Source organism: Equus caballus, chromosome 7 (assembly GCF_041296265.1).
Source record: "Equus caballus isolate H_3958 breed thoroughbred chromosome 7, TB-T2T, whole genome shotgun sequence".
NCBI lineage: Eukaryota > Metazoa > Chordata > Mammalia > Perissodactyla > Equidae > Equus > Equus caballus.
In genome coordinates this window covers 6300197-6324795 of record NC_091690.1, presented here as the reverse complement: position 1 = coordinate 6324795, position 24599 = coordinate 6300197, and the positions used below count along the sequence as shown (strand labels likewise).

Below are 24599 nucleotides of genomic sequence, written 5' to 3'. Positions count from 1 at the left end.
GTCCCACTCCATACAAGGAACTGAAACTGAGCTTCTCTCTATTGACTCCTGACCAAGATCCCAACGGGGGCCTACATTTTAGCAGGTGACAAAGTGCTTTGTTTTTAAAAGTAGTTTTTCTTCAGCTTCTCCAGTAAGGATTTTGGTAATTTGGATAGATTATCAAAAGAAATTATTTTAAAAATCCCCATTCTGCCAACATAAAACATTGGTTGCTCAGATACATTAGTTTAGACATGTTGATTTATTATAGCAAACAAGGCAAGAAGAGAGCCTTTAAAAATGACATGAAATGGAACTGGCTTTTAAAATGGGGAAAACGGAGGGGACAAGTAGAAAGATAATGCAAATTTTTTGCATAAAATAGGTTTGTTTCTTCAACTGAAGCCCAAAAGAGGTAATGATACATCTCTTCAGTTTCAGAAGGCCTCTTTCCCTGAGTGCTGGAGCTGGGGATGGGTTCTGTGCAAACAGTTTCATGTTTATGCCAACTGAGCAGCATTTTACTTTAGAAGATTAACAGATGCAACTGACACAGCAACTAAAGAACCAACTCTGGTATCAGAAAACATAGTCTTTTGAAATCCGCCTTCATCAATTAATAAAATTTTCTCAGGTACTATAGTTGTATTTTTGGTTTTGGGTTTTTTCAAATGATATAAGAGTAGTACAACACCAATAATAGGTGGGCATCTTTTCATTGCAATGGTTTGAAATGCCATTTTCTAATGCATCTTTAAATGTGACACCACACTGCACAGACTAACCTAAATCGTGTTTGCTAGATGCCTCTAAGCTGGTACAAGTACACATGGATCAGAGGGAACCGCAAGGCTGAAGAGTAAGGGAGGGCAGGGACGTGGCCATGGAGAAACCAAATGAATACTGTAAGCCCACTAGTCACTCTGGCAAATCTTCAAACTTACACATATCCAAGTAAATACTTCTAAATGAAAATAAAATCACAGCACTTACTACGTGGTCTTGCATTAATATTTTTTCTGAAGGCACAACCCGGCCAGTCAGAGACATCTGGCATCCAAAACGTAGCCCCCAGGTCTCCAGCTCAAAACGAGCATCCTTGTTTCTGTTGATAGATTTGAATTTTAAGTCATTAAAGTGCTTACTTTCTGAATAATTTTAATCATTAGAGATAGAATTATAACTTCCTGAATTATTCAGGGCCTGATTTTCTTTAGGATTTCTGGCTTCTATTTCCACTCATCATTTTTTTTCCCTGCTGAAAAGAATCATAGGACGACTGCACCCATTTGGGACGTGCAGGGTGGGGAAAAGCTTCCAGTGTGGCACGTTGGTTTGCAAAATGGGCCTTTGAGCCAGACAGACCCGGATCTAAGTCCTAGTGCTGACATATCATATGTGACCTTGACCAAACTCTTAAATCTTTTAAAGTCTTGATTTCCTTATTGGCAAAATGTAGGGATCATAAAACCAGCGACTTCATAGGGTTGATGTAAAGACAACATGACAATACACGGAAAGTGCAGCCACACAGCCTGGCACATGCTACATGCTCAATAAATGTGAAATATTATTCCTGATAACAAACTTGTTCATAAAGAGATATTCTGGAGTCGCTATATGTAGAGATGTCTTCTGGAATATTTGAATTTATTGGCTTGGGAGTGGATGGAGGACGATAAAGGAAGGGAAGATAAGGACTTACGCTTCGGAAGGACAGACAGGGCAGTAGGAAGATTATGAGGAGAATATTAGTATTAGAAATAATAACAGTACCTTTATATTTGTTTAGAACTTCAAGTTTATAACTTAGTAAACTCTACTCATAGTTTATGTGCTATTTCATTGGATCATGACATGTGATAACCTCCATTGTGCTGTAGCAGCCACACTGACTTTGTCTCCTGGTTTCTATTACAGTGGCCAGGACATGGTAAGCGAGGCACTCACAAAGGAAACTGAAGAGGTCCTTGTTTTCGTCTGCCCATTAAAGCTTTCCCTCTCTCTTCAGGGAGCTCAAACCTCTTAACCACTGTCCTTCCAAAACAGCTCATTGTTTCCACCTGTTAATGTTATGTCTGGTCTGGTCACATTGGATACTTTGAATTAATTATTTTGCTTCAGACACTCTCTGCCCAGATGAGATGAGTGAGGCAATCACTGGACAGAAAACTGGGTTAAGTAAATGGGATACTGACAGGTGCGGGTAGATGCGTCGGGAAGACGTCTCCACAGCCCAATACAAGAGGAGAGAACCAGGAAGCTCCACTCATACAGGCATAAGTCAGAAAGATGTCCAGAATAAGTGACATAACGTGTAGCCATGAAATGGAAAAGTGAAACCACTGGCATGACACTAGAGATGCACACTTACCATATAGAATTGCTCAAGAAAAAGCAAGTTACAAAACATGACGTACAGCACTGTTATTTTCCTAAAAAGAACGTGATTGTATACATTTGAAAATATCTGAAAGAATATACACCACTCATTCAATTATGATTCATTCATTAAACAAATATTTACCAAGTATATGCATGCACACACGCTTCTTTCTTCTTGCTTATGTAAATTTTCAAGTTCCTTCATAAACTGGTATTAGTTTAAAAAATAACACTTTTTAAAGGAAAAAAGACCATTCTACAACATTGTCCAGTAGAAATATAAAGCAAGCCACATATATAATTTTAAATTTTCTAGCAGCTGCATTAAAAAAAGTACAAAGTAACAAAGTTATTTTTAAAATATATATTATTTAACCAAATATATCCAAAATATGATCATTTCAAGATGTGGCACTAGCCACATTTCACACGGGGCTACAGCACTGGACCGTGAAGTTTCAGGTGATAAGAAGGGAGAACCAGGGAGACGCTCAATTTTCCCCTCACAGGTCACAGCAAACTGTCATAAACAAGGGCAGGAATGCAGTCTGAGAATCAGACGGGCTGAACCAAAGGGCACAAAGGTGTTCCTAAGTTTAAAGAACACATCGTGGGGCTTCCTCATGCTCAGTGTGCTGAGGCCACTATATTAAGATCTGAACATTCTTAACCCTGAATATTGGGGGCCTAGAGTGGTTGATTTTTTTTTAATTATATCCCTTGTCTTCATCCAAAATTTTATCCAGAACTTCACCGTATTCAGTGGATGAGCGCAGAGCTATCTAGGTGAAGTGGGGTAGTACTTCTGCCCCTGTGGGCTCCAACCAGCTCTCCTCAACCTACGGTCCTGAGGCATCTCGGATGAACCTCTGGCTCTGGACAACACAATTCACATATGCCATGCTCTCAATCAATAGCAACGAGACATTTTCATCAAGGAATGAAGCGGTTTACAGATGACTCAATTCTATAAACGAGGCCTTAGGCAGGGTACACTGTGGCCCAGCAAGGCATCTCGGTACCTCTGGATGTCGTCAGCAAGCCTGGCCAGGCGCTGCTGCCTTCCCAGAGGACTGAGACGTGTTTCTTCAGCCACAGCTTTCATCAACTGGAAATCAGAGGTTGCCTCGTCAGTCAGCCCTATTACGTGTAAATGAAAACCAAGTGAAAACGCTAACCATGTGCAATGGAACCCCGGCCCATCTCAGGCACGGTGTCAGCTTTTCACTTAAACTGAATCAGATTTAGCATCTGGACAGCACTGTCCAATAGAAACACAAGCTACACATGTCACTTTAAATTTTCTAGTAGCCACATTAAAAAAGCCAAAAAGAAACAGACGAAATTATATAAATAGTATACATTATTTAACTCAATATATCCAAAATATTATCATTTCAACATGTAATCAATTAAAAAATTTATTAGTGAATTATTTTCCCTTTTTTCCTATGTATTAAGTCTTAGAAATCCAGTCTGTATTCTACACGTGCAGCAGATCTCCGACCGCCCCTCAGTCACACTAGTTACATTTCAAGTCCTCAACAAACGCATGCGGCTGGGGCTCGCACATGGGACCGTGCAGACCTAGAGCATCAGAACACCAGGAAGAACGAGCCTCCTTCCCTTCAAGGACTACATCCTTATTAATTTTTCTATTTGTAAAATAAATAGATGCACATCATAACTGATTCGAGCAATAAAAAATGTAAAAAGTAGAAAGTCTCCCCTTCATAGTCCCACCGTGTTAATCAAAGGAACACGATTGAAAGTACCGGAGACAGTTACTCAGATTCCACTGTCAGGGAGGATTACCTTCTGGAGGCTTTGCAAAAAGAAAAAAAGGATCATTTTGGATCCTCAACAATATACCTGAAAAAACCAAAGTTATGTCACTCCCTATTCTGGTGAAGTTCAAAAAATAGTGAAGAGCAGCTTTAGAAAAGTATCCGGGGGCCTATTTTACATCAATGTAACAAATGGAAAACACAACATCAAGGAAATAGATAACTCACTGTGCCAAGCAATTTCCAAAGGGCACCCTATCCTCCTCAATACCCACCTCAAATATCCTACTGTCAAATAAACTACTTAACGGGCCCATCCTCCATGGGTTAAATTAATGCTCTGGCACTCGACTTACTTAAAGAGGCTCTGCCAACGGCTAAGTGTCAGGAGCCCATGATCAGAAGCCTGAGAGGGTATGAAACATAAACATTACCTGTTAGAAAGCAGAGCTCAGGTATCAGGTGGGCCAGCCGAGCCTCAGCGTTGTCATTTCTCTTGCTTTTCAACAGACTAACAAGCACCGGCTGATTTAGGTCAGATAAAGCAATATCATATTGCTGCAGGATGCAAGATTAACGAGGGAAAAGTTAATATGGAAACAGTGTAAAATGAGCATCCTTGCCCATAAGCAACAAGATAATCCCAAAATGAATATATACAGGCAAATCTTTTCAATAAAGAAAAAAAAAATCCCGTGGTTACCTACTCATTCCCACTTCCTTCACAGGCTCTACCTTTTATATCTGAGGACCAGTTTTATGATTTTAATTATCTTGTATAATGAAACACCATTTAAAAAAGTAATTTGCCTCCTCTCTTCTGGGTTTCATCCAGAGGCAGACTAGCCTCTGCCAGCTCCATAATTAGTGCAATGATCCCAGTGGAGCCAACTCAGTGCCAGCACTTCAACTACTGACGGCTGAGGCAGACCACCCCGTGCGTAACTAACCGGGTCTAAGCACTTCTATTCATTTTGAAAATATCTACACACAAGTTGGAGGCAAGGGTTAAATTGAGTTAATGTCAGATTTCCCAAAAGAGCATAACTGCCCCTTATTTCCAGGATTGAATGATTCTGTAGGGGAGCAGCTTTGAAGTCTGACAGATGTGAATCTGATCCCCAGCTCGTCTACTTGACTGGACTGTGACACTGGGAAGCTACTGACATTTCCTCATCCATAAAATGAGAACCGTAGCTCAGAACTATCCCATGTAACCACAAGAATGGCGTCTGGTTTATAACTGTTAGTGCCTGCCCCACCCCCTTTCTCTGCCTAAACTTGAATTTCAACATTATCACCTTGCCAAAAGTTAATCTTCCAACAGCAAAGGTTCCAATTAACATTCATTTCCACTATAATTTACTCAACACTAATGAGAGAACAACTGGAATTATAATTTACAAAATGCCTGGGCATTATGTGATGCTGACATCAATAATTATAATTAAGTAAGGATTGAGAGTTCCTCCATTTCAATAAGGACCTTACTCATTAAATTAAAAAAAAACCGCGGAAATTGCAATTTAAAGTGGTGATTGCAACTAATGCTATGGCTAAAAAGCTTGGAGAAGGCTTTGTAGAAGGAGAGCTTTTATCCACGACTTCATTAATTCAGCACACATGGTGTGCTTACTATGTTCCAGGAACTGCAGTGGATACAAAGATAAAAGAGGCGCAGTCTTCCTCACACATAACTACATTATCTACAAAGCAAGGGAGATGAGAAGCACAAATAATGACATGCTAAGCACTTACATTTTTCCTCATTTAGTCTTAACAACGAACCTATGATACAGATACTATCATCATCCCCTTCACAGATGAGGAAACACATGAGAAATTAAACAAAACTTTCCCAAGGCCCCATAACTGGAAATTAGCACAGCCTGGACTTATCCCTTAAGACCTGGGCACCTCTGCTTGTTACATCACTCAGTACTAGGTCCCTGGTGGTGGTAGTGAAACAATTTATAGCTGGTGAATCAGGAAAGCCTTCATGAAGGAGGTTGAGCCCCAGAGAGCACCTTGAAGAAAATGTGGGAGGATGAAGAGCCCTGAGTAACGGCTCCAGTAAAGCTGGGACATGTTCCAGAAAGAGAGTGTTCTATGGCCAAGAACTCTACCCCCTAAGCTGTGTCATCCAGTGAATTTTACCCTCTCCCTTGCCCCAATTTTCTTAGCGTTTGAAAATATTTTTCAAGGAAAGATAAAATAGAGAAATACAAAGGTCAATATCACGATGAAAGCTGACTACATACTAATTTAGTGTTCCTTTCCTGGGACAGAGAGGAGGGCATGCTAGAAACTGGCAGAATTTTGTTTCTTTTTCTCCCTAATTACAATATATATGCAGCAAACCACAACTCATTACAAAGAAAGTGAGTGGGATTTTACCACGATTCCCTTTTCAGATTGTCACAGGTCCTAAAACACATCTGTTCAAGTAAAAACAAATGTAACCACGTGGGAAAGAAACTCGAATATTTAACAAACTTTGGGTTTAATAAACAAACACTTACGGAGCACATTTTATGCACAAGATGCTTTGCTAGGCACCGTGCATCAAGGGTTAGCCAACTGCCATCCCTATTCTACGAGGAAGATGTGTTCTAGAAGCAACGTGATGTGTGGTGCAAGTGCTTAGAGAAGAGAACAGCTGGTTCTTCTGTGAGCATGACAGGAAGCAAAGTCAGAGAGGACTTCGCACATGAGGTGACATTTGACCTTGAAGCTGGGATTTTACCTGGTGGAGAAGGCGACAGGCACCGTGGGGTTTTGCATAGATGTCTAGTGAACATGAGCAAAGGCTGAGGAACATTTAGTGACAGACACCAAGCGGACCACGTGAGAGCAGCATGGGGTGCATGGTGGGAATGCCCCAGGAGACGAGGCTCAAACTATGTGATGCTAGAGACAAAGAAAGCGAGGCTGGGACAAGGGGCAGGGTCTCCACTGTTTACCCAGTGCTCACAATGTGCAGGCACTGGGCTAAAAGCTCTGTGTGCAGTGTTATCTCGTTCAATGCTTACACTGCACCATGAAGGCAGACAGATGACCCCCCACCACAGACAACATTCCAGGTTTCATGATTTGTCCAAGGTCACACAGCTAGTGCCAGGATCTTCTTATCCAGAACTTATGTTCTAACCACATTTCTGGGCAGAATTTCAGAAAGATCTCTCTGGTGGCAGTGAGGATGAAGGATCAAAGCAAGGAGAGCGCTGGGGCCTGGCGGACATAAATCCTCGAGGAAATCCACAGGACAGGAATCCATGGGAGGTTCTGCATTAACGCAGTGAATAGGGCTGGGGAGGGGGATGGGTTCCAGGGAGAATCCAAGGATAAAGGAGGCGGAACTCATCTTGGTGACAACTGAATGAGGGACTGACGGTGAAGAGGGGGCAGGAAGCAAAATGATTTCCTGAGAGGCAGAACTCCCAAGGAGAACCGGGAGTGGGAAAGACAATGAATTCAGTATGAATTAGGTTAGTTTGACATGGCTGCAGGATATTCATGCAAATGTATTCTGAAAATGGAGATGAGTGTGTAATTTGGGAATGAGGCCAAGGCAAAAATACTATATTTGAACCATCTCAAAATTTGAAGAAAAGATCCTATACGAGGGAACCATGGTAAATAACAGCATTTAACATTTGGAGCAAAGGAAGGGGGAAAACATCAAAAGAGCTGAGAAAGAACAACTGGAAATGTAGTGACGAACCACCAGGGACACAGAAGAGAGCAGCTCAGCCAGGTGGGAGTGGTCACTAGTGTCAAATGCCACTGAAAGCCCCTTAGAATAAGATGTAGCTGGATCTGACCTTTAGACAGCTATCTCCACAGCAGCAGAACTGGAGAGCAGACTGCTGAGGCTTCAGAAAGGGAAAATTGAAGAAGTGCTTGGAGCCAGGGTAGATGACCTTCTAAAGAAATGAGCTACTAAGGAGAAAAAGGAAATAGCTTCTCTGAAAGTTGTGGAAAGGTCAAGGAAGGGTTTTTGCTTTGTGTTTGTCTCTTAAACCATCTATGAGCTTTGGAGACTGGAATATCATTGTACATTAAAGGAGACTCTGAAAGGAAGTGAAGATGGAAGGGGGCAGGGTAATGGTGCTAACTGTGAATCAAGCTCCCAGAGGCAGCAGGAGATTCCCATCAATAAATGCTTCAGTATCTACTATGTACAAGCTCTACGCTAGCCCTGGATACGCAGAAATAAGGAGTTCAAAGTTCAGGAATGGAGTCAGACCATTTGCGTCGTTCCGGTGATAATGTGATGCAGCTAAGCTCGGGGAAGGGAGCCCTGGGCAGAGCGTGGTGGGGGTCCCCGAAGAGCTGACGGCTGAGCTGAGTTTTGAAGGCTATTTAGTGATTCGCTGGCTGTGAAGCGCTGTCCAGGAAGAGAAAGTAACACGCGTGAAAATGCACAGGGGAGTAACTGACTCAAGGAGCCACAAAGTCCGAGAGCAGAACATACAAAGGAAACAGGAGTGGTAAGAGATGAGGCTCAAGAGGCAAGCAGCAGCCAGATCATAAAAGGTCTTGGAAATTCTGCCCAGGAGCTTAGATCTGACTTCTAAGGCAATAGGGAGCCATGGAAATGTTTTAAGCAGGTAAGTGGCATTATCAGATGTGCTTCTAAGGGAGCTTACTCAGACTACAGGAAGAAGGACAGCAGGAAACAGGATCAGGGTCTGAGCCAAGCCAGGGACAGTGGAGATGGAGAGGGCGGAACAAGTCAGAGGCTGTCAGAGGAGGCACACTCAGTCTGACGGTCTGGAGGACTTGTGGGACCTGGAAAGGAATAGGGAGACTTCTCTGAGCTAAGAGAAAGGGAGATGAGGATGAAGGAAGAAAGTCTACCTGCTTGTAGTAATCCACGTAGGTGACCTCAGTGCCATCCCGCCTCTGAAAGGTGTGTGTGGGCTTCACCGACCAGTCGATGTCATCAATGCGATAGGTTTTGTTATTGTATCTGGTAAATGCAAGAAATCTTAAAAATTTTTTTTCCAAATCATACAAGATAAAGTGACTATTTCACTATACTTTTAATTCAAGGCGTTAGACTCCAATATTTCAGAAATTATGAAAGACAGTAACCAAAAATAGTCACTTTTTAAAAAATGATCAGCTCTTACCTGAGAAGAGCATTAATGAACTCTTCAGTAAACAGGAAGACCTCAGTATTCCAACAAAACCAGTGGGAAAGTCATTAGACTTTCCGTTTTTCTCTCTGATAGACGCACTAACTTTAGGTAAATCATTCTCAAATGTTCAAGGGCCCAACTTTCCATCCGCTTCTGCTGTCAGACAGATGTTCTAAACTCCCAGATCGTTTTTCTGATAAAAAGCACCGAAAGAAGGCTGACCAACGACGCAGTTCTGGTACCCTGCTTCGTCTCCCGTCCAGGCCTGTCCTCAGCAAAACTGCAAAGCAGGCCGGCTAAGACCCTTCTAAGCTCCTTGCCCGCTTCAGTGCCGTGTAGCCTGGAATATCCTCTCACGCTGCCCCAGCCTGGGGACAGAAACCTCCTCATCAGGTTTCTCCAGGGCTCTTGGTATATTGTAAGGTGACTTTGAAATAGTCCTGATCATGACAGGAGGATAAGGGAGCGGCCTTCTCATCCCAGGTAGTGTGGAATTCAACCAGTCCCACCTCTCTGCCTATTCAACCCCAAAAAGCAACTTTCAGTGGAAATTCCAAGCCAGACTACAAGAAGGTCAGCAGGTCCTCCAGAAGAAGCATGCACGGATCAGCAGCAGTCTACAGTGCGTTTTCCAGTACTCAGGGAATCACCAATCCCGCCCACGTTTAATGCAGTTCAACATGCACTGAGGGCAAATTAGATAGAGACAATCCCAGAGGCTTGAAAGGTCTCAGCCTTAAAGACCTTATAACCTTATAGAGAGCATGAGAAATGGGCCTACTGTGCTGCTGATAATGCTATAAAATGAAATAAAATAGCTGTAAAGAGGCGGCTATAAGCAATGTGCTATGGGAGCAGCACAGGGGAGGCAACTGAATCACTCTAGCTGGTTGGACAGGTGGAAGCTTCAGAAAAGCAGTAACACTTGAGCTAGGCTCGGTGGAAATAGAAATTTAAAAGACAGAATTAGGGGTGGGGAATCCAGGCAGAGGCACTGAAGCAGCAAAGTGCAGACTGTTGGGTGGAGGTGGGCGGGGCTGGCGGCACATAGTAACAGATAATGCAGGACCACGTCAGATTGCGGCCGGTCCAGAACGCCACTCGAGGAAGTCTGAACTCTAGACAATGGCGAATGGCTGGGTCTACTGACAGGTGAGTGAACTGATCAGGCCAAGACCCTGATGCTGATTCCTGTCCCCCAGTATCACCAATAACTCATTCTCTGCAGAAAAGTTTATTTAAATGCACGCTTTTACCTGGTAAGGACGATGAGCCCAATCAGCTGTCTTTCGCACGTCTGGGTAAAGCAAGACACGCCAGTCCTGCGGCAGAGACCAGCCATGAATTCCAGAACAGTCTCGTGCCGGAGGACTTTGTAACTCACATCAGCACTAAACAGGAGGCTGCTTTCGAAGTGTGATACAGAAACGGCGAACCCCGGCCAAAGGGACAACCTTAAAAAACAAATAAATACTGAAAAGTGAATAAAAACTGACAAATAAATATTTTAAATGTTATCAGAGAAAAATGATACACATTTTTAAGTGATGACTTTACATTCCAATTCTCTAGATTTTTAAGAAATAATTTTTTCTTTAGTCTGACTTCCTCCAGTTGCTGACTAAAAACTTCAGTTATTTCCAGCTGTCTTTCAACATATATATTTAGAATAAAATATCTTCCTCTAGAGCGGGGTTTCTCAGTCCTTGCACAACTGACATTTGGGACCGGAAAAGTCTTTGTTGGGGGCTGCCCTGTACATTGCAGGATGCCAGCAGCATCCCTGGCCTCTACCCACTAGATGCCAGTGGCAGCCCCCAAGCTGTGACAACCCAAAACGTCTACAGACACTGCCAAATGTCCCCTGGGGGGCAAAACTGCCCCTGGCTGAGAATCACAGCCGTAGGATCAACATGTTTGTGGAGAGAACAGTCCCAGCACGAAAACAAGTAGGTCCGGAAAAGCACACTGATTCAATGGTGAGGACAGTGGACAGACTTAATAATGAGTCTATTAAGAAACAAGGTAAGGGATATCAGGCACAGACAGCAGAGGCTACAGTTCCTTTCCACGTTTATGAATGTCAGAGACTGAAGTCTTGACTAAGAAAAAATTATGGAAATAGCATGAGAAAATAAACAAATTTTTTTCTTTTTTGAGGAAGACTAGCCCTGAGCTAACATCTGTGCTCATCTTCCTCTGCTTTATACGTGGGACGTCACCTCAGCATGGCTTGACGAGCAGTGCGTTGGTCCGCACCCAGGATCTGAACTGGTGAACCCAGGGCCGCCAAAGTGGAATGGAACGTGTGGACTTCACCACTGTGCCACCAGGCTGGCCCCTAAACAAATATTTCTTAAAAATCACTTCAGTTTATACTTTGTGGACTCCAGTCACCGTGATTCTAAGCCAGCCTTCAGGACAAGCATACGCACTGCACCCCAACTCCAGTTCAGCACAACCACGGCCCTACGAGAATTTCTAATCCAAATGGAGAGATAAGTGACAGTGATGAATCTGATGCTTTATATACACCACTCTGACACACTTAGTTAACTTACAGAAACCTCACCATTTTTCCTCCACCTGGCAGAAGGCCAAACACCCTGCTCCATTTTCTATCTTTTATGCACTTCTCCCTCTGTTTATGTATCTGTCTTTGGGTTACTGGTTGCCTCTCTGTCTTTAGCTTGGTGACATATTTTGGAGAGCTGAGTGACAACCAGTTCAAGACATAGCTGCCCACTCTCCCTGAAGCATCTTCTTCCCACTTTAGGGTGAAAATGCCGCCAATTCTCTATCCTTGACTAGGGTAGTTTAGTTGGCTTGTCTGACCCCCGCATACCCAATAATTTCATGTCAACGCCCTGCTGTGCCAAGTTCCTATCAGTAAGAAAACAGAGCCCCCACTATGTGTATTCTGCTTCCATCATTACTTGTCATGCACAGGAAATTCAGTGTCTGAATTCCTTCTACGATTTATGATAATGATCTAGCACACTAATATAAGAAAACAGGCTGCCAGGTTCACGGTGACATTCGCCATTCTGTAAAAAAACTTGAAAATTTTAAAAATGCATTATTTTTCATACCACGGAGTCTCTCATAGGAAGCATAATGGCATAATATTGCATTGTAAATTACGTTGCTCACATTATAACAATTTCAGAGTAACAGAAAACATAAATAAACCTACCTGTGCTGGGGAATCTCCACTGGCTCAGAAGGTTTATAGAAATTCCGTCCAATCTGGTACATGGACAACTTTTTCAAGATCCTGCAAGTATACATTTTTTTAATCTTTGGCAAACATTGGTCAATGACAGTGTAATTCTAAGTCTGTACCCATGCTGAACATAATGATAACAATATGCAGAAAGCATAGAACTTTCATTCTTACAGCACTGGAGGTTTAGATACTAAATATACATGCGACTGTATATATATAAGAACTATCACTTCGTCATATTTGAGAATGATACTAGTGGAATTATTTTTATCTGTCAGGGTTTAACCTCAAAGACGAATATGTGGTCACTTACCAATTATGACAGTGGTTTGAACATTCTGGTTAGTGTGGATGGGGAGAAGCAAGCCATGATTGAAGGCTCTTCTGGCCTCTTCCTATTTTGAGGTCAGAAAGCTGTTTCTAGTGATGCTACTCAAGCTCCCTGGGTGCTACCAAATGACACGGCTGCCTCCTGAGCAGCTAACCTGGTCACCTTCGGAAGCTAACGCATCACTGATGTGAGGCTGCCCAGTGCATGGGAGAAACATTATTTCTGAGTCAGAAAACAGGGATTCCAACTGCCTGATTCTGGCTACCAAATGTCACTGAGCCTCAGCCTCCTGTAAAATGAGGATTTTAATAGTACCTGCCTCACAATGCTTGAGTGAGGATCAAGTACAATCAAACACAAGTTGAAGGGCTTTGTAACTGAAGAGCGCCTTCCAAACGTTAGCTGACTTAAAATAGTCCCCTCGCGGAAGGGCACGTGCAAGACTGGCTTCGGTAAGCGTCTGCAGCACTGAGCTGAGGCCGAGATAAAATCTAAAGACTCAGCAAGACATGTCTGACTAGAATTAGGAAATAATGTGCCTGTGCGGGGGAAGTTCCACTATGTGCCCTACTCAGCAAAACCCAAAACTCTCCCGTCCTCACCCTCTCCAGAGGCCACCGTTGAGCGAAGGGCCCGAATCTCAGATTTTTTACCAGATTCTCTTACCGAGCCACACCAGGAACATGGAACACAGTGGTACTCGAGCTTTCTTGGACCCACCTGTCACCTGGGAAGCTTGCTAAAAACAGATTTTCAGGCCCCACCCACGAAATTCTGTTTACTGGGTCTGGTGAGGGGCCAGGGAATCTGTACTTTATCGATTTCCACCCAAGCCCCCTTCCGTTTACTAACCCTGACATACTCAACTGTTAAGTCTGGGAGTGGATGGTTGGAGGAGGTACAGAAAAAGAAGAGAAGAAAAAAGGCACCCCCCATGCTACCACTGAGACATTGCAACCTTTTAACTTTTTGTCTCAACTCAAATGATGCTGGATAATAACGACTGGTGCCAGTCAGAGGCTGTGATGGACTGTGGTGCACATTATTGCACAAGTACGTGAAAGTACATGGAAAATTGCCCGAAAGACGACATTGTTGCTGGTACATTGCCTACAAAATGGTTGATCATTTTAATACCCAGCCTCTATGCTGAAAGGCATCATTAGCTTAAATTAAATTCACATTTAAGGCATCTTACTTTTTGAAGATGATATTGAAGACCTGGATACACACGGGAGAACTTGCTGGGAGCTCCCTCGTCAGAGTGATAGTCATCTTTACAGTCTCACCTCTTCGAGTTTCACTTGACAATTCTGTGACCTGGGAAAAGAAGTACTTAATATGCACTCTACAGATTAGCCCCAAGTGTGCAGAATGTAGATACAATAAAGCAATCACAATTTAATACACATTAACAAAAACAAAACTGCAGGTGTTAGTATGTGAGTAATAATCTAATCAACACATTATGTTTGGAAGGTTTTTTTTCCTCTGTATCTTGCTAATCCTAGAAAAGCAACATATCTCTCTACTCTCTAACTTCCTAAAGGAGAATCAAAATCGGACTCAGGATTCAAAGATTCAATCCAAAGAGAATTCCGGAGCCGTGCTTCTTGATTTTTGGGGGAAGGGGGGTCAGGATGGGAGACAAATTACTTTTAGAGTCTGATGCAAGTTATAGGCATTCTCCCAAGAAAATTTCACATGTGCGTATAGTATAATAATATACATACTGTACCCATTTTCAGGCAGTTCATGGATGCCCAGAAGACTATTAGTGGACTGTCCTGCCCATCCCAGGTTCATGGATTTCAGAGTACAGCCTCTCAAAGGTTTATTATAAAGCAGAAGAGCTGAGAAGAAGAGAGAAAGAAAGCAAAGGAGAGGGGACAGACAAGGAGGAAAGAAAATGTGGGGAGAGAGAGGCGAAAATGGTAGAAGTTTAAACAGATAGGAAATCTGATTTTATAAATTTTTGAAAGGTCGAGAGAAATCCCTAAGGTTCTTATAATCTGGAACAATGTTCTAACAATATAGTGAATGCAGAAATAGGTCTCTATACCACCTACCTAACTAAATGTAACTACATCCTTAGACCAGAAAGGGCTCAGTGCAGGGTTTTGGAACAACAGAAAGAACAAATCAACCCATAAAAATCAATGAGCAAGGATTTTTTAGAAGGGTAAGAAATTAGCAGAGGTCAGTTCATTAGTAAGCACTTAGGTATTTTACCCCTACTTTCTATAGTTAAAGTGTGGCTTTAACTACAGCTGAGCCAAGAATGTAGGGCAGGAATGCCTCATGGCATGGAAACAAAGGGAAATGAGTCCTTTCACAGGGGATGAAATATTTCATCTAGGTGATTTCTTCCTTCAGATAAAACTGCACAGAAATCAGAGATGGAGCGCTACAGGAAGAGCTCATCGACATCTGGGAGAAGCCTAGCAGCAGGAGAGATGAAGAGCGCTCAGACCGCTGCAGGGATTTCAGGACAAAGGCTTAAAACAACAAACGATGCTGGCCTGAGTGGTTGGGGAAAGGTGGCAGCGATGGTCCAGGCTCAGACCTCTATGCAGGAACCGCGTTCCCAACGGGCATCTAAGAGCAAACTCATCAGCGCCCCCTGCACCTCCCCTACCAAACACCAACCCCTCCTTGCTTCCTGTGTCTGCTATTGGATCCCACACCCTCCAGTCCCCGGGCTGCTAGCCTCGGAGCAAGCATTCACTTCTCCTTCCGCTATCTAATTGGTTGACCAATCTTAGCACATCTATACTCGCAATGTCTCTAATAATCTATTTCAGCTGTTCCAATACCATTGTTTACCACAAAGCTTAAGAGCACGTGATTTGGAATTGGCCAGACCCTGGTCCCCTGCCTCCGGCAGCCTGTGTGATATAGAGCAAGTTACTTCAACTCTTTAAGCCCTTTCCTCATCTCTAAAGTGGGAGTGAGTCCAGGGTAGTGAAGAGTAAATGACGTAATTCATGGATCTCATCCCTATGCATAGCAGCACTTCGTTCAACCCCTTTTGACATCCTGCCCAGATTATTCCACTGGCACTTTACTAATCTTCCCACTTTCTCCTGTCAAACATTCAACAGGATGCAATCAGAGTAACTGTAATTAAACCAGCTCCCATGGAAATTCTCTCTCAGAGGCTTCAGTGGTCCGTGGAGGACAGGCCCTATTCCTCAGCAGGACATTTAAAGTTCTCTTACTTTTGGAGCCACAACTTCCATTTCTTCCTGGCTAAACTGGAACGATCAGAAATTTCTAAAACAACCGCTTACTCTCTATCATTGTGCCTTTGCCCCTTCCAGTCCTTCTGTCTAGGAATCTCCCCCTGACCCCATCGCCACTCCTTCACTGATCCAAATCCTACCCAAGAAATGAATTATCACTCCCACTGAAGTATCCTGCTGAGAATGAGCTTTCTTTTCATCAAGCTCTGTATGAAGACTTTGGGTAAGATACTTAAACTCTCTGGAGTGATGAGAGGATTAAACAAGATGATGCATATAAAGAACCTGGCAAAACAAATGCTCAAGAAGTGTAATCTGGTAGGATACCAGTAGCAGTGGTGGCAGGTGGGACATAAAGTACAGATCTGCTCATCCCAAGAGAGAGGTGCTGGGGCTAATCCAGAGGACAACCAGCACAGCACCTAACACCTAGTAAGCGCTCAGTGAATATTAGCATAATGAAACTAAGTATTGTTATGACACTTACTTCACTCTACCTTTCACTGCACAACTTCAGTACTAAACTGAAATTTTTCTGACAACAAGAACCTTGCTTCCTCCATAGTGGCAGCAGCCTGCCAGGTACACAGTAGGCTCTTTAAGTGTAGAATGAATGCAAGAGAGTGGCAAATAGATTTGACCAGTGACAACAACCCAGGTGCAGGCCACAGATTCACAGATGGTGTCTGAAAGACAGAGGAAGGCTAGGAGGGAGCAGAACAGGACTCCTAGAACGGCACTATTCGGGAGTGCAAGGAATGAATTAGTGGAGGAGCTCTTTCAGTTTAGATAAGCATCTTATGAAGTGTGTAGGGGACGGAGTGTGTGTGCAAGATTAAGCCTGAGTCAATATTAAGACCAGAATAAAACGGTGAGAACAGCATATCTTCATTGGGACACTATTTCTTTTTTACCATGTCTTTTTCACTGTCACTGGGTGACAGGTCATTCATATGTTGATAAGGAATAAGACAACACTCTTCCATCTAGACCTAGTATCATGATCTGTGTCTGGGAAATAAAATCAACGGGCCTGATTTGTCACACCATGTCTTTACCATCTATTTTACTCACCTACCTCCTCATTAGATTCCATCCCCAACAATAAGAAGGTGTGTGGTACATACCACATGCTCACTTTGAATGAGAAGTAAGTAATATGAACTTATTCCTGGCATCTGTAGAGTAAAAATTCTCCACTTTGGTTAGGTACAAAGCAAGGACCTTGAAGCAAGCTGGGTCATTCAAGGGAAGTATATAAGAATTTCAATATATCTAAATTTCTGAACTTACTACAGATGTATCTACAAGAACAAAAGGATCTTACACCCTCTTGCTGACAACAACAACTTGAAATATATCATTTAAGCACAAGAGGCCATACTAGCATGTTATCGACATCTGGTCATAAGACAAAATATTGAGGGATCAATGAGGACTTATGATGATGAATAAAAATGTTCTTAAATTTCAGATCCAGATTTTCCATGCCTTTAAATTTAGTCCTGTAGTATAATTTTAAAGTTCCATATCCAGATGAAATAATCACTCAAGTAGCTCCTATAAATCTGAGGGTCTCATAAAAGGATAAAACCCCACAAGTGCTCAGAAATGCATTTCTTGAGGAAATTCACAGAGATTTACATGGAGTCTAGAAATTTGCATTTATCCTCTTGGTACCATCCTGTTCAAAATGTTGAACTAAATGATTAAGCTTTCCAAGGAATAGAGCATAAAGTTTTAATCCCATGTCCTATGTTAATTTTTCATACAAAAACTGGTTCTTTTTGCTTTGTAGTAATTTTAATACTGCTTTAGAACAAACCATATGATAAAAACATCACTACCAATATCTTTATTTTAGGACTGAAAATTTTGGAGGTGTAAAAGAAATGGATAAAAGAATATGAATCACAAAATTGCCATATTGAATGGTCACACCATGAAAAACGTATCCTTAAGAGTGATATCAATAACTTATATTTCATATGATAGAACAAGTCATGAAAGAAATGACAGTTTTAGAATCAGTGATTGAAGGAAAGTTATTTGTATACACAGGCACAATTGCGCAGGGGCAAAAAAAAGCAGAGTAAATTTAAAGCTTTGAAGCCACAGGCTAAATGGTGTTTCTTAAAGTCTTGCTTATTTTGGGAAAAGTTTAAAAAAGATATCTATTTCAAGGACACGTTACCTAAAAAGAAATAGTTGAAAAAGCAGTGTTTGTATTACAGCTCTTATTTTTAAAATGCCAGACCATCAGCTTCTTAATTAAGAAATCAATACTGATGAGGTCTTAATTAGGAAGTCTTTTTTTTCTCTCAGGCATGGGAACAGGAAAGGGGGCAGGAGTGAGTGAAACACTCATTCCAACTGTCATGAAAATCAGCTAACCTCTTAAATATAGATGGACGAGTATAAATATATGCATATATGTGTGTCTGTGTCTGCATGTGTGTAAAAAATTAACTATACTATACCTTTTTTTCTAGCTTTTGTGAGAGAAAAAGGATGACACCATCGAATGCTTTTGCTTTGTTGGAAAGTTCCCTATGTCTATAAAGCAGAGCAATTCTCAGCCTTCTAGATTCTAAATCTGGAATATATGTCACATGATACTGGTACAGCTGCCAGTCCTGGGGCAAATCTAAACCAAAGAGATTTGTGGCCAGCTTCACAGGTATTCCACTGGAACCTGAGGATGACAAATAACATTTTTCAGCCAAAAAAAAAATCACACGATGTCAATATTAATCACGTCTTTTAAAAAATTTATTTGCACATGCATAGTTGTTGCTGTAAAGCAAGGACTCTTGTTCAGTGACACAAGACACAACCTTCAGCCTGATAACCTTATGGAGTCCTATAAACACCTGTTGGGAGTTAAAAAGAAATCATATGTAAAGCAGGCCCCATAAGAACATAAGAGCAGACACTGACATTCTTGTCCCTGTGAGAAAAGCATCTGAATTCAACTACCCTAGGACTCCTTCCAAAGTGTGCCTTCCAGCTCTGACTCTGTGCAATTCAAATTGGCTCGAGTAATATTATCAGATGCTGCTTTGAAATTATGCTGCTGTCAGATGATGAAGAAACTGTCTGGTTCTTACCATGAATTACAAATCCTAACCCCTAACCTCTTAGGAATCCAAATAATCAAAATTTAACCCTACTTTTGACAATTCTGAAACAGTTCAGTGGTTAGACTGCTCTACAAGTCGCAGAGAAGGCCCTCAGAGACTGAGGGGAGCACTGGGGAGAGAGGAAGAAATTACACATCTTTCCTGTGGGAAAACAGACAGGGTCTCGGGGCTTCTACTTTCTGCAGGCACATGGAGGCCATGTGTGCTTCTGGCAATTCCATTCCCTACAGAATTTTTTACTCGCCTCTTCAAAGTCCATAGGACAAATTCAGAGATGGCCACAATGGAACTGGTCAGTGCTCAAGATGGCGTAGCTCCCTCCAGAACAGAATCTAAGAGGGCACAAAGGAAGTATTTCTCACCTCTCTTTGTAGGACTCATCCAGTGTTTGTCTTACAGAAAAGAATTATATCAAATAGGCGCTAATATGCTTTTTTTTGTGGAGGAAGTGGAAACATGAGCCCCCGGGAGGTGCTGAGAAAGAAAAAGTCTCACATGTGCCTTAGTATTTCCTCAGCTTTGATCTTTGGTATACATCCGGTAGGAGCAAGGAATGAGTGTGCCATTTTAAAGAAAAGCTTTCTTTGTTCTCCCAGATCCTGAGGAAATGGCAACATAGTTTAGCTGCTCATATTAACGGACAAAGAGAAGTAATCCCAGAATGTCAGAGCTGGCAATACGCATCAAGGTCTTCTACACCAGTATTTTCAAACTGTCGTCATGACCCATCAGGAATGCAGGGATGAAAGTAAGCGAGGTGAATCATCATATTTCATGAAAAGACTAGAGCACGACAGAATGGACCAGAGTGTCTTGCTCAGATTAAGGGCAAGTATTATTTCATGAAACTTTGTTTCAATTACACTTGTGTAGTGTGTGTATGCTGGATAACAATATTTCTATTTCTTATTTTTCTGCATGGTTTTTAAAAGTTTGAAAAGGCTGATCTGCATCAGTAAGTCTCAACTTTTGGGAGGGAGTCACAAAGCCTTTTGAGAATCCAATGAAAACAGAAGACCTACTTCCCTGAAAATGCCTATGCCTACAATTCTGGGCGCAATTTCAAGGGCGAGCCCGGAATCCGGGTAAAGAATTCCTGAAATAGGCCACATCTTTCTTTTTACAGCTGAAGACCGGAGAAGTTACTATTCCCCATATAGAAAAAGGGTTGGGAAAGAGACAAAGCAACTTTTTTTTTTTTTTTTTGAGGAAGATCAGCCCTGAGCTAACATCTGCTGCCAATCCTCCTCTTTTTGCTGAGGAAGACTGCCCCTGAGCTAACATCCATGCCCATCTTCCTCCATTTTACATGTGGGACGCCTGCCACAGCATGGCTTGATAAGCTGTGTGTAGGTTCGCACCCAGGATCCGCAAACCCCAGGCTGCCTGAGCAGAAGATGCAAACTTAACCTCTGTGCCACCAGGCTGGCACTAGACAAGGCATCTTTTTTGACCCCTACCCCAGGTGTAAAGAGAAAATGTTTTTAACAAGTGAAATGTAGTTTTAGAGAAAATGTTATTATCTCTATTAATAAAAGAGAGAATTAAGGTTAAAATAACTAGTGTCTAGATAATGCCTTAAACATAGCAGATGGTCAATAAATATCTTTTAAGATAATACACGAACTTTTTAATTTTATATCTAGAAATCAAAACTCTTAAGCAACATTAAAAAAGTAAGTAACAAGAAGACTGGGTACCTGTTTTGCAGTCTCTCACATGGGCCAATTTCTCTCTGGTACAGACAGCCAAATCCATGAAGTCTCGTCTGATTTTCCCGCCTCTTTCCATGAAGGCACTTCCAGCATCACCAGAAGATATGCTATCTTCATGTAAAATACGAAGGGAACACCATAATATCTCCTATTTCATTCTAGTGGTCTTGTTTACAGCTACTATGTCAAAAACGCATCTAGAAGCAAAACTCAAGATTTTTGTGGTTTTTCATAAAACTGGCCTACATGGTGAAAACAATCATGACTATACAGCAGTCTTCAGCCTAAAAACTGAAAACGGTGAAGCAAGCATGGCACGTTTTGTTAGAAATAACAGACCCTGAGTTAGTCCTGTCTCTTAAAATATTTTGGATTGTTCTGACTCCCCCCTCGGCTAAGGAGAAAGTCTTATCTCCTCATGTCCTGCTCCACACCCACCTATGGAAGGTGGCTCTCCCTCCTTCAGCTCTTGTGTAAACTCTGAAGAGCTACGAACTAAGATTGTCCACACCAACCTCTGCACAGATTGGGGCTGAATCTCTCACCTTTCCCAATGACAAGAAGAGAAACGCCCAGAACACTGCCATCAGTTTTTATGCTAGATCATTCCCCTTTGTAATATTATGGGTTTATTACTGCAAAGTAATGACTAATACTAATGACAAATCTCTAGGACTCTGACTTGACCTCTGACCTTTGGTATAGTCACTATAGGCAACTACCCCAAATGGCACTCTTACTTGCTCAAAACTGCTGTCCATATCCTTCTCCGTGGAGTCTGAGTCTCCCAGGAAAATTACAAAATTTATTTAATTTTTAGAAATTCAGTTATCCTCACTAGATTATATCATTCTCTGCACTTGGTTTCAAAAGATGTTTGGTGGTTTCTAAAAATTCAATCTACCAAGGAATAGTAATTGTCAGAGGCTGGGGGAAGGGGAAAATGAGGCGTTATTGTCTAATGAGTACAAAGTTTCAGTTTTGCAAAATGAAAACTGTTCTAGAAATGGATGGTAGTGATGGTTGCACAACAATGTAAATGTCCTTCATGCCACTGGACTGTACACTTAAAAATGATTAAAACAGTAAATGTTACATTATGCACATTTTACCACAATTGTAAAAAATACACGAAAATCCAATCTACCCTGAAAGGACGAAGGGTTTCCATCACTTGCTAGTCACAAGAATGTGCAGCAAATGTGAAAAGAAATTCCGAAAGAGAAGTTAGAATAACCCTGGGATGGTGGCAATAGTGCTAGAATTATGAGACAACACATTTCTACTGTTTAAGTCACCCAGTCTGTGGTACTTTGTCACAACAACCCTAGCAAACTCGTGCATTGGACATACCAACTCACACTGTGTGACAGTGGCTACTTGGAGTAGCATGTTGACAAGTATCCTCAGGCCAAATCTGGACTTGCAGGGAAAGCAACTACCATCAAATGGTGACATCTACCCCAGGTGGGGCAGGAAGCAGGGAGAAGTGGCAGCAGGTGTGCAGGTTTCTACCACCCCTGGGAGGCAATGGTATTGGCATTTACATGTCATAAAAAGTTGTAAAATGTCCTTTCAAAATTATTCAGTGAACAGAAAGAATCAGAAACACTGGCTTCCTAATGTCTGTGGATTCTAACTGCCAAGCACTAGAAGGAAATTCAGTGGCAGGCTCCATGTTTGGGAGTCCCAAAGAAAGACAACAAACCCAGGCAGATCCTTCAAGAAAAGGAAAATGGAATGCTCAAGAAGTCAGCCCGCTGCTGTAGGCTTAGCAGAGTCCCTCCGGTTCCATTCAGATGGAACGGAACTGAACTGCACTTACATGTCTGTGAAATCCTGCTTGTTCCCACAAAGCCACTGCTAGAGGATGCTTCACTGTCACTAAGATCAACAGATGTAGGCTAAAGCGGAAAAAATATTTTGGTCAGATTTAAGACATTAAGTCATAAATCAAAAGGTTATCACAAAATAAGAACCATAGTACATTCTAAGTCATTAGATTACCATGAGCTAATGTTAACAGGTCAAACAGTTGAGAGATGATGAGAAGAGATGGCCCATTCTAGAAAAAAAGATAAGGACGAGCTATAGTTTTCCCCATTCATCAAATTTTGGTTTTAGTACCAGATACAGCTTTAGGCTCTGGAGGTGTAAAAAGGCAGAGATGAAATCCTTGCACCCAGGGAGCTCAGCAGGCGGTACAGATGAGCCCAGACCTCACACCTCCATGGCCCAGACCCGGGGCCTCCAGAATGAACATATCTGTAGTATGAAAACAAATTGAGCCCAAAGACCTGGGTCACCAGCTTACTCTCCTGAATAAACTGGTCAAGATTAGTTCACAAAATAGGTGAAGGGAACCATTAATATTTTCTCTTTTCACAGTAACTACTTCTCTTTGTACAAGAAGGAACATATCTTGGCTTGCAAAAAAACGGCTGAAGTCAAGAGAAGACCTCTTCATGAGAGTAAAGGCATAATGACCACAGAGTACTCACGAGTACTTCTGGTCTAAGAGACGGCTCCGCCTACTAAGAGTCTGTAGTTGTAACTTCACTCAAAAGTTCTTGATCTGCTGGTCAACTCAATCTAGTCGCCTAAGTCTGGCAAGGAGCCCTACCCACAGTAGTTGCTCAACAAACAGTGGTTGAATCTAAACCACAGCTGTTTGAGAGTGCTTATTTTTATATATGAATTGACCAGACGAATCATATTGGATTGTATGCCATATAAGGGTATTATTGAAGGCACAGCAATTTTTGCCAGGACAGTTAAAACCGAACCAACTAATTAAAACTCAGAAAGTATAAAAGAATGACACTTGCCTCCAATTTTCAGTCCTCTTTATCATCAAAACATCCACATTAATACCTTAAGAGAAAAACGTGAGAAACCCTGGAAGGCTCAAATTTGATAGAGAAGATAAGCCACTACTTCTGGCAGAGAGGAAGGGATATACGCAGAGGAAGGCGGTGTCCATGAAGGAGACAGTGGTAAGAGAGAGCAAGACCATATCCGCTAAGCGGTCTACGCACCTGCGGGGAGGCCTGGGTGCGCCCCACTTCGGCGGGACTGGGGCCACGGGCGATACCTCGTGCCCTCGCGCGGGCCCGTCCACTCATGTTCCCGAGGAGCCCTGAGTGACTTGAAAGGCAGCAAAGTCTCAATTAGGGTGTTTCTTCTTTGGCATCCAGATGGGAGGCTGTGCCGGGAGCCAGCGGAGGAAGTGGATCTCTGGCTCCTTAGCTGGAAAGGCACTAGAGGCCCACGCGTGGGCGGAGGAGGCGCGCACTGCCCGCGGGGTTCCGGAGGGGGAGGGGAAGGGGCCGTTTGGGAGCGGAGGGGGGAAGGGGAGAGTTTGGGAGGAGGAGGGGCGGGGGCCTCGATTCCCTTTTCTTTCCATCACCTCAACCCCCGAAATTTGGCATTATCCAACTTTCTGGGTTTTCCCCATCTTCTGTGTGTAAGGTTGCACCACGCTGTTCCTTTTCTCAGTTTGTCCTTTCCGCTCACTGGTGTGGGTAAGCACCTCTTCATATGTGTGACAGCTATGAAGTTATCCCTTCAGTGAACTCTCTATTTATATCCGTTGCCATTTTTATAGTTGGGTTTCTAATGTTTTTCTTTGTGAT

General features: G+C 42.4%; 1 protein-coding gene across 1 annotated transcript in view; it reads right to left on the bottom strand.

Annotated features, from left to right (window-relative positions):
- PIWIL4 (piwi like RNA-mediated gene silencing 4) overlaps window positions 1-24253 on the bottom strand; it is a 39013-nt gene extending 14760 nt beyond the window's left edge. Inside the window, exons 1-11 of the mRNA XM_023644671.2 lie at window positions 24003-24253; window positions 22790-22868; window positions 20950-21075; window positions 18587-18801; window positions 14060-14181; window positions 12498-12578; window positions 10558-10755; window positions 9018-9129; window positions 4589-4712; window positions 3390-3507; window positions 976-1087 (exon numbers count right to left, since the gene is read on the bottom strand). Of these exons, the coding sequence (XP_023500439.1) occupies window positions 976-1087; window positions 3390-3507; window positions 4589-4712; window positions 9018-9129; window positions 10558-10755; window positions 12498-12578; window positions 14060-14181; window positions 18587-18801; window positions 20950-21075; window positions 22790-22868; window positions 24003-24089 (1374 nt within the window). The 5' untranslated portion in view covers window positions 24090-24253. The remainder of the gene's footprint in view (window positions 1-975; window positions 1088-3389; window positions 3508-4588; window positions 4713-9017; window positions 9130-10557; window positions 10756-12497; window positions 12579-14059; window positions 14182-18586; window positions 18802-20949; window positions 21076-22789; window positions 22869-24002) is intronic.
- Between the last annotated feature and the right edge of the window lie 346 nt (window positions 24254-24599).